At 31.3% G+C, this 11,092-nt stretch overlaps 1 protein-coding gene across 1 annotated transcript in view; it reads right to left on the bottom strand.

Annotated features, from left to right (window-relative positions):
• NFRKB (nuclear factor related to kappaB binding protein) overlaps positions 1-8,349 on the bottom strand; it is a gene marked incomplete at its 3' end in the record, with an annotated part of 11,187 nt that extends 2,838 nt beyond the window's left edge. Inside the window, exons 1-14 of the mRNA XM_011507339.1 lie at positions 7,970-8,349; positions 6,635-6,859; positions 6,168-6,400; positions 5,752-6,017; positions 5,001-5,310; positions 4,675-4,852; positions 3,931-4,433; positions 3,592-3,852; positions 3,132-3,359; positions 2,487-2,702; positions 1,742-2,190; positions 1,329-1,649; positions 881-1,070; positions 77-215 (exon numbers count right to left, since the gene is read on the bottom strand). Coding sequence (XP_011505641.1) covers positions 77-215; positions 881-1,070; positions 1,329-1,649; positions 1,742-2,190; positions 2,487-2,702; positions 3,132-3,359; positions 3,592-3,852; positions 3,931-4,433; positions 4,675-4,852; positions 5,001-5,310; positions 5,752-6,017; positions 6,168-6,400; positions 6,635-6,859; positions 7,970-7,975 — 3,525 coding nt within the window. The remainder of the gene's footprint in view (positions 1-76; positions 216-880; positions 1,071-1,328; positions 1,650-1,741; positions 2,191-2,486; positions 2,703-3,131; positions 3,360-3,591; positions 3,853-3,930; positions 4,434-4,674; positions 4,853-5,000; positions 5,311-5,751; positions 6,018-6,167; positions 6,401-6,634; positions 6,860-7,969) is intronic.
• Between the last annotated feature and the right edge of the window lie 2,743 nt (positions 8,350-11,092).

Genomic DNA, 11,092 nt, shown 5'->3' with positions numbered 1-11,092 from the left:
GCTGTTGCTGTTGCTGATTATGATGTTGTTGTTTTTGTTGCTGTTGCTGATTATGATGTTGTTGTTGCTGTTGTTGCTGTTGTTGTTGTTGTTGTGGTTGTTGTTGTTGCTGCTGCTGCTGCTGCTGCACAACGGCAGTAAGTTTTTCAGAGGCAGAAATTGATTTGTCGACGGTACTAATTATTTTTTCGTCCAGCTTCTTCGGCATCTCCTTTCTACAAAATTTATAGTACACTATTGTAGTACATCCTTTTGTTTTAAATGACATTTTGTTTTCGTGCTATTATTTATTAATGTTTTTATTTTTATATGTCATAAAATTCAATATGTAATATAATCGAATAAAGAATAATATGAGATCTCGTGTCTTGACGACGGACTCGAAATAAATTTGAATTTTCAATGAAAGGAAGTTAATAGTGAGTGTCGGTATAAACGAGGCAATTGGTAGATGAGCATTAAAGCGTCAAATTCAAATAAAATCAGTATAAATAGTAAGAACAAGATTCGTAGAAAATTGTGAAAATAGAAGTAAGAAATTTGAATATTCGATACGGATTTTAGTCAACTTTTCTTTTCAAGAAATAAAGACAGTATTAGAAGAAATAATAATAGATCCGTTTGAGTAAAAATCTCCCACGAGAACCTAATAATATCTCCACTACATTTCATCACTTTTCTAAAGTACCCGATACTCCTGAATTTATAATCATAATCATTACAATTAAATATTACAGACATGTATATGGTAATAATAATAAATAGTATATTTAAATAAGAAGGAAAATGCAAACTATTTGATGACCAAAAACAATTTTAAGTATACGATCACATTATTGTAAATTATAATTAACTATTATGAAATGCTATATGTTCATACCTAGTAATAGTGGGAGTTGTTTGGATAGCAATTTTCTTATCTTTCTTCGGCGTCGTTTCCTTCACAATTGTTGTAATTTGTTCTTTGACATTTATAATTTTATGAGTTGATTGCATTGCCTTGCTCCTCGACGTTCCACTTGAACTCTTTTTATTCTTAGGTACTCCTTGAAGTTGTTGATGATACATTTCTTATAAAATAAAAATATAAATTTGTTATACGAAAGCTATTTAGGAAGTATAATAGAAAAAGATAAATAATAAAATAATAATAAATGAGGAGTTCACATTGTACTAACAGTTTTATAATCTTCTTAAAACAAAACAAAAATACTGTTAATAAACTAATATTGTAGACAAAATTTAAATTTGAAATATTTTTTTTTTCAAGATCAAATTTTCAACTTCTCTCGTTACAATTTATAAATGTAATATTTTTTAATCCTTACCAAATTCGGACTCGGATCGAGCCCGGTGCAAATATAGCCATTCCTTCCTTTTGGGATAGTATCTGACACAGGGATCGTTCTCGTAGTGGAGCCTGTCAAGGGCCCCGGACACTACCGAATTCAAGTTCCCTTCCTTATCATTATTGAAAATGTCCTCTTGAATGTACTGCGAATCCTTGAGCAACTGGCAGATGTCGGCGCGGGTGCCCTCGCCATTAGGGAGCCTCGCGGTCGCGTCCCGCACGAGCGCCAGGATTGTAACGAAATTCGGTCGATCGGGAACGAGGAGTGAATGTCCCCGCGCTTTCGTAAGTCCTGAACCTGAATTGACAATGAATTATAATGTTTCATATCCTCGTGCGAGGGCGCCGTTATTTGTAACTGACTACTCAAAAGCCTTTAAAAGTAATTACCGGCATTGTGCTGATAGATGCCCTTGACAGGCCCCACAACGGAAGCGTATCCATGCATTCTGTAGGTAAACGCCTTGTGGGGGGCAGCGTAACGCATGCGCTCCTGCCTGCGGAACTCCTCACGCTCTTCGAGTATCGAAGGTCTAACCTTCCAGTCCGTTGGCCAAAGGGCCTTGGGTGGTTCCCACTCGGGCAATGAGCTAGCCGCTAAGCCATCGGCGGTGAGCCCATCAACGGGTACTGTCGCGTCCGTAGATACGCCCAACGCCTCAAGGTTGTTTACATTGACGACGTTAAGTTGTTGCTGCTGATGCTGCTGCTGCTGCTGCTGCTGCTGTTGATGTTGCTGTGATTGCTGTGTTTGCTGGATTTGCTGAGATTGCTGGGACTGCTGTTTCTGGGATATCGTGGGCAAGGGCACGAGCGGCTTCGGTGGTACCAATGAGTCTCTAAAGATTCGAGACGTTTTTTCAGTTACACAAAACATGCGTAAAACGTTATATTTCAATAAATCTTATAACTTTTATTGTTATTATTATTATTATTATTATTATTATCATTAACATTATCATTTTTATTATTGTTATAGCAAACGTAAAGCTTAAAAGGTAATACATTTTTTCAAGCATATACATATATATATATATATATATATATATATATATACACATCATTATAATTTTATTTGCTTTATAATCATTACCTTCAATATAAAATAATATAAAAATAAAAAATTTTATTTTACTTGTAAAGCAGAAATTTGTTGCACAGTACTGATAGCCGAGAGTCCGAATCTCTTCCAGCGCCGATCCATGCGTAAACCCCACGTCCCTTGTTTTCTAGATAAGGTACGAGTTCATAGTCACCGTCCAAAAGCTGATCCTGTGGATAAACCAACTCTCCCGCAAGAAAGCTTAAGGCTAACGGTACTAGTACCGACCACGAAGAAACCAAAGAGTACCTAGAGAGACAAAAAAAAAAAAAAAAAAAAAACACGTTGCCGTCAAATCAATCATATTCGCTATAATGTAACAAATTTTTATTTTATAGCATAACTCATGCTTATTTGTCTTTGGATAGCTTTTATAATATTTATTAAAAAAAAAAAAAAAAAAAAAAAAAGAAAAAAAAAAAAAAAAAAAAAAAAAAAAAACACGTTGCCGTCAAATCAATCATATTCGCTATAATGTAACAAATTTTTATTTTATAGCATAACTCATGCTTATTTGTCTTTGGATAGCTTTTATAATATTTATTAAAAAAAAAAAAAAAAAAAAAAAAAAAAAAAAAAAAAAAAAAAAAAAAAGAGAGTATGCCGATAACTGGAGTGCAGCTTATCGCTACATAGATCTTAATACGAATTCACAATAGTATGTAAAATATAAATTACCAGTCGTTTAAAGGAGAAATAGGATTGTCCTGCCATAATAAAACAGCATCTTTCATTTCCATTCGATTCATTCGATATTCTCCTTTCGAGAGGAAAGCATCTCTTATTAAAGAGAAGAAACACGAATGCGTTTCTTGCATAAGTTCATCGCCATTCATTACAATATCTTCCACAATGGAATCAGCCATCTCTTTTTCTGGTATAGTGATAACATTGTCATCTTCGCATCTGAAAAACAAAAAACAATCGAATGATAAGTAGTATCAATAATATGACTTTTGGCCTAAAATGGATTTTTATATATAAAATTAGCTCAAATAATCCATTATTATGATAATAATTTTATTGAATTTTATTCCCGACTATCGTGTAACAGATACCACATACAGTAGCCAATTGAATAAAATTTTCCTCTTACTTAACAATAAACATGCAATATTGTAAAATACAATATACTCACTTAACATCTCCGAGAATATCTATACCATCGTCCAATTGAATAGGTAACTGCATCATGTCAATGCTATCAAGATCAAGTTCTTTCTTATCCATTTCCTCCCCGACTTCCATCGGTATTGAAACTGAAACGGGAATTTCGTCACCAACAATGATGTTATTTTCAACTTTAATGTCCGTCTCGTACTCCAGGTCCTCGATTTCCTCTTTTATCTCTGCTGCAGATATTGGCGAGGACATCTCATTATGAATAGACTCTGGGTCGCTGAAAAAAGAATTTATATGCAATTGATGGGAATGTTTTTGCGCAACGCCGAGTTTTGATAAGACAATGGGGACTTACTCGTCCATAATCGTGGGCGGTAGTTGGGCGGCTGGAGGTTCGATCTCGTACTTTTGTTCCATGGTCTCGAGAGGCTCGTGCTTTACCACGTGATCAATGGCGAGGAGACACGCGGGTGGCTTATGATCGGGCTGTTCGATCACATTGTGTTTGAGCTCATCCGCGCTATGTATGGAATAATCGCTCGTGTGGCTGTTTGTGTCGCTCTCAAGCTTCACCGGCGTTGTGTTCGATTTGAGGGCCAACGGCGGCGGCAACTGCGGCTGTTGCTGTTGCTGTTGCTGTTGCTGATGTTGGTGATGGTACTGTTGTTGATACTGTTGTTGCTGCTGTTGTTGCTGCTGTTGCTGCTGCTGCTGCTGCTGCTGCTGTTGCTCCATTTTAATACGTTTTTTTGTGGCAGGCACGCGTGGCGAAATCGTCAGCTTGTGTTTCTGGCCGAGTTGCGCCCGTTGCATCAGATCTGACAGTGCGATGCCTTGTGTATTGAGTTCCGGATGAGTCTGTTAATGTCGTGAAAAATTAATATTTCTTCTTTGTAAAACTTAATTTAAATCATCATTTCTAACTTGATAACTTAAAAGCTAGATATATATATATATATATATATATATATATATATATAGTATCAAATTTGTGTGATACGTATTAAAATTATAATTGAACTTAATGGAATGGTAGGTATCGATATTCTTATATAATAACAATTTTGAATAATCTGATACAATTAATCGGTGGGCTTACATCTCTTCGCGACCTCCGCTTTTTGTGAGCAATGAGCATTGCTCTGTACGAGTCCTCGTTAAGCTCGGGCCTTAAAGAGGTTGCCGCTAGGTTCGTCCCGACGTTCACTACTCCACCACATTCGGTTCCCACTCTCTGTAGCGTAGAGTACACGGGCCTTATTGCATCATCTTCGGGCCTAGAAAAAAAAATTTATTTGCATCACAAATACTTAAAATCGGCTTATTTTTTTGTGCGCATTAAAGTATTTTAATTTTTCAATGAAAACTTTTTTTACATTTAAGTTTCTTAATATATATATATATATATAAATAGAAACAACTCACGTCAAGTGCATTGCTCTTGTCGGCAAGAGAAGTTGTTGCTGCTGCTGTTGCTGATGCTGTTGTTGCAGTTGCAGTTGTTGTTGCTGTGCTACTTGTGCAGCTCGTTTTTTCCTTCGTTGCTGCTGTAAGAGCTGAAGCTGTTGTTGGAGTTTGCCGCCGGTACTAGCTTGCGCCGGAGTCATCAAACAACTACTACTGCCATCCTCGTCGTCGGACTGAGATTCAGAACCCGTAAAGCGAGAGGTTGAGCCTAACTCAGCATTTATTGCATTCAACTCCTCTGCGTAGCGTAGCTGCGTTCGCTCTTCAACTACATTTACATCACTAATTAATTGTGTTGTTCATTTTAAGGAGCTTCGAGTACTCAACAGATTAAATAATACTTTATAATTGTCGTAAATTTCATAAGTTAATGTACAATGAAATATATATATTATCCATTCCCACATTAAAATTATATAATACATTATTATCCTAAGAAATGCTAAATATTTTCCCTAAAGTTTTATAGGATTACTAGACTGGTTTTTGTAAAATTAAATCACAAGACCAATCTTAGTGAATATTATGAATTATATAGTCTAACAATAGCAGAAAATTAGGTCTTTTACAATAAAAATTCAAAAAATTTAACGTCTATGAAGATATTAAAAAAAAGATAACATAAATATTAAAACTTATATTATTAAAACAAATTAGATAAATTTCTTATAATTATCTATTTGCTGTTTAAGTTAATTTTTTTAAATACCTAAGGCAGGTTTTGGTTTTCTCCATTGTAATTTTGATATCGATCGATGCGAAGGTTGACTAAAACCTTGCTTGTAAGCATTCGATAATAAAGTATCCCTCGACTTGAGAAGTTGTCCAGCAAGTTCATAAGCTCGCTTTCTTTCTTCAAAGAGGAATTTTCTTTTCTGTGCTTTTTTAACTAAAGTACGCATGCGTTTAATGTCAGGCCTAAAGTGTCCGGCTGAAAGATGTTTGTGAAAATCATCTAACGGAGTAACTCCAAATCTAAAATAATAAAAGAATTCAGCATTTAAATAAATTTATAATTTCAATTTCGCATTAAAGGTTTAAATAAAGCTGCAAATGAACTATCGATTTAATTTTAATTGAAATTCAAAAATATATTATTTTTAACTATGTATACATCAAACTAACCTATGAGTTTCTCTCTGAAAAAGCATATCCAAAGTTTTATCCAACTCAGCCTCAATATTGCAGTCTTTTGGAAATGTTGGCAAAAAACTATATAAAGATTCTTTTTGACTTTCACTCAAACATTCATCCCAGAATCTTGGATAATCAAGCATTTCCTTAAATATAGATGCGTGTTCACACAAGTCTTGAGGAAGTTTAACTTTTGTTCCACCAGCCATACATGTTTCCCATCTCTGTATAAATAATTATTAAAATCTACTGTTACAATGCACATAATTTAACCAACATTATAAAATACATAACAATAATTGGCACATTGTCATAATCACTTTAACAAATTTCTCTTATCGGAGAATACATACAGTTGTTGTGTATTAAGACATTATTTGTATTTAGGACTAACTTTAATATAGATATCAATCAAATTTAAAATGAACTCAGCTAAAAATATATATTTTATTACTCACTTCCTCAGGATGCTCGCTTACGTCATTTTCTTCCTCCTCTTCGTCCACAGAGCTATGGGTATCGGAACTACTGGTTGCTTGTTCATCCGCACTTTCTTCACCACTATCAGTTGTGGTACTACTACCACTGCTATTACTACTAGTCTCTGTTCCAGAAGCTTGTGATAGTTCCTCGTCTTCATCCTCTTCCGCTCCAGAGTCACCATTTATAGAGCACTCGTCGATCTAGTAAACACATAAATAAATGCCATATTAATATAAATCATATTATAATTGACTAACAAAGTAACGTAATAAAATTTCTGAAATTTATAATATATTAGATTGTAAAATATTTAACAATAATTCAAAATTTGATATATAAATATTAAGAAATTACTTGAAAAGTTACATTCTAGAAAACGTTTGATTTAAAAATGATTGCACAAAAAACAATGACCTAACAAATATTCAATAAAAGATATTATTATGTTTGTAATAATAAAGAACTGTAAGGAATGAAAGTGAAAACTCACAATTGATGATGAAAGCTTGCAAGAAATATTAAATTTAACAAAAATTAACCTTTTATATATATTTATATGCTTACATTATGTATGCACACACCATACATATATAGATATATATATATATATATATATATATATATATATATATATATTCACACATACGAATATATATATATATATATGTTTGATACATAAAAATATGTATATAAAATTACTATAATTTCATATATTAGTATAGTTATATAAATAGATACAATTGAAACAATTAAAAAACTATGGTAAACTAGGTAAAAATTACGAATTATTTTACAGGCAAAGAAGATAAATAAACTTATCGTAAGAAACGTACAATCAATGAGATTAGAAAATTGTTACAACAAACAATAATAGATGCATGATTGAAAATGATAATTGCTCTAATCACGAGTACAAATGCGTCAATTATCAAAAATACTACTTATTTCGTATAAATGAGAAAAAAAATTCAATTTACTTCACACAAGCGGATAAACATATTAACTACCTTAACACTTAAATTTATCAAGCTATTTTATCAAATTATTATTAAGTCATTAAGTTATTTTACTATGTTATTGATTAATATTAATCAATAACATGTTGGTAGATGTAACGCTCATAGAAATTTGAAAAATCACTTAAACAAGCCTTTGCATCGATGCCACTACCAAGCAGATTCTCTAAAAATCGAAAGACTAAAGACACAGATAAACGCAATAATATGAGAAAAATGCATTTTTACAATAAACTAATCACGAGTAGCACTTAAAATACGATCGAATAGTAAATTACAGCGTGCCGCTCTAACCTCCATGACGCAAGTCTTTGCTGTTCTCTCCTTCGTAGATGTGTACAATGTCGATACGCTAGAATGCGATTATTCAGGAAGACTGCAAAAATGCAAGCTTGTTCCTTATCTTGTATTCGCGGAGTAGTAAACCATCGGCCGTACACTCGCTTTATATATCGATCGTATTATTATATTAGGTAATCTCGGAGCAGCCTGTCACACGATTGCGGCGGCTGCAGACGATGATAATAATTGTCCCTCTTCTCCTTCCAGTGAAAATGCAACGATATTGAATCGTACTGGTGCTTGGCTACCAGTAGCTCCTTCCTCATGGCATTTGTAAATGTGTCTTATGTTTTTCAGCACTCTTTAAAATACGTGAATATGATATGCAAGGAGAGAAAAGATCGGACCGCCGACGCGATCGCGCGCCGCGCGCGATTATTTATACGCAATGTACGCATGTATATATCTATACGTATAATAAACTTGGTATCCTCTCGTCTTTCGCTCTTTGCATTAGCCTATTTCTATATTTTCGTCTCGCTCACTTCTTGCTCATGTGTATTTTTTCAAAAGAGCAAAAAGAATAATTAGTTTGTCTTTTTTACGGTAGATGGATTATTAGAGGCGCGAGGTGTACCCGCAAACGGATATAACGGCGGCTCATTATCCGAACTTATTAAACCATTAATCGTTAAACGTAATGTAATAATACATTTATAATTAGATAACTCATATTTATTTTTTATTCATCGTTATTGTTTGGTTCAATACTATTTCGTCATTCTAAATAATTCAATAGGGGCTATTATTCTATATATAATATCTGTTTATCTGGATTCGGGAACATTCAAATTGGAGAAATCTGTACATGCGGTTAATTAATCATGATATTATAGCGATTGAAAATTTTAATTCGTTTTTATTTCATTTGTGTTTTTTGTCATATAGTATTGTACATTGCCTGTTTAAAATAACTACAATAATGATTTATGCGATATAAGAAATATAGTGCTCAATTATAATTGCCATATATGACTGCTTTAATTAGAATTTATATTTAACTTTAGTAGCAGTTACAAATTAGACGGGTAAACAAATCTCTTTTGAGAAATTAGCGTAAGCAATTTTGTTCTTAATTTTTTATTGTCCAAACATATTACATCCAATATGTGTAGTTTCGAGTAAACGAGTGGGGTAATAATTTTTTTTGGTTCTCTAAAGTAGAGCATGAATGCAATTAATAATAAAACAAATCGACAGATAATTATAAGAAATTGTATATAAATATATACCTTACCTTAAATGAAATTATCTGACTTTATTGGATCTTCGATTTAAACTTCATAAATATAATTAATATAATTGATAAATATTTAATATAAAGTGCATTGCTGAATACACTGCAGTTATAATAAAAAAAAAAAATAAATAATAATAATAATAATAATAATAATAAAAAAAAATTAAAATTAATGTAACCCGTTAAAACAAAAAGTTTTATTAAAACGAGTACATATTACATCAAAATATTATACCTTTATTGTTGATATAAACATTATACAATATGTTACAAGCATGTGTGTATATATTTTTTTATATACATACATATATACTTGTGTGTCTATACATATATATATGTGTGTGTCTTCTATACATATATATATATATATATATATATATATATATATATATATAGAAGCACATATATACATACATATACATACACACATAATATATATAATTTTTTCTATTCTATTTTTTGTGTAAATCATATTATTTGTAAAGCTAATACACTCTTTGTGCAGTACAATTTCAAAAGAAACTTTCCAATAATATAATAAAATATATCATGGTCAGGTAATCTACTATTTAACTTCGAGTGTTATTAGTCATAATAGTCGTAGAAATTCTGAGAAATCTTTCACCAAAAATACATTCATTATCAGTTGACATGAACTCAGGAAGCTAAAATTTGTATTATTTGCAAATTATCTTTGCAAAGTTATCATTGTCTCAAGTCTCAATTATCTCAATGGTCGCTCCCTGATGTATCTCAACAAGGCACGTTTGAAATATAACTCATTTACATACATGCATACAATCTCTGTTGAACAAGTTGAAAACGCAAGCAGTTACACCAGTGGTAAATCTTACTTGATCATTATGGAAAAGAGAGAGAGAGAGAGAGAGAGAGAGAGAGAGAGAGAGAGAGAGAGAGAGAGAAATTTTTTCTTTATTTGTGTCATATTTTTATAAATATTACTTTCTTTTTATCCTTATATTTACATACTTAGAAAATAACTCATTGTCTAAATATTTATTAAATGTGTACTACATTGTTTGTTTCGCAAAACAAATATAATTCTCTTAAATCTTTTAAAAATTACATTTATTTATACAAAATATTTTGAATTTTAACTTTTATCTCGTGTATAAAACTACAAATTGCATTTATTATTGATAAAAATTTACGAAATAAAACAGTATTCTCTTATTATTACTTTATGAATTAATAAATAAATAAAAGATGTTTTGACATACTATATAATTTAATCTTAGATTAAAATTTTTGTTAAAATAATAATAACTATTATTATTATTATTATTATTATTATTATTATTATTATTATTATTTATTAATTTTTTTTAAACTACATTGCATAAATAAATTTTATTTTGTAAGAAATATAAAATCATTTTATTTATAAGTTCTTATGTTTTTTTTCTTACATTTTAAGGAATGAATCAAATGTTTTTAAACTAATCTATACTGTAAAAACTCAGCTATAGTGAATTTTAGTTTTTATAATTACTAGTAATTGTAAAAGAAAGTTGACATAAGTAAAGAAAAGTTCTTTGTATTCAATTAACTAGTAAGCTCAACTGGTTAAACGCTTTTACATTATGAAAGGACATATCATCGAATCTTATCTTTTCGCTCAACGAAATCAAAGAGTCAGTGTCAATATAGAAAAATATAAAACATTAAAAATTCCTTTAGCCAAAAATCATCACAGACAAGTCTCTTACTTTCGCCATTCTCTGATTATAACAGACACAAATTTTCCTTCTCTTGTTACAATGTATTGTATTAGATACATTTAAGCTATATAAATATCATAAATATACATTTAC

Source organism: Ceratosolen solmsi, unplaced genomic scaffold (genome assembly GCF_000503995.2).
Source record: "Ceratosolen solmsi marchali unplaced genomic scaffold, CerSol_1.0 scaffold6, whole genome shotgun sequence".
Lineage (NCBI taxonomy): Eukaryota > Metazoa > Arthropoda > Insecta > Hymenoptera > Agaonidae > Ceratosolen > Ceratosolen solmsi.
The sequence above is the reverse complement of the archived record's forward strand: the minus strand, read 5'-3'. Positions and strand labels throughout refer to the sequence as shown.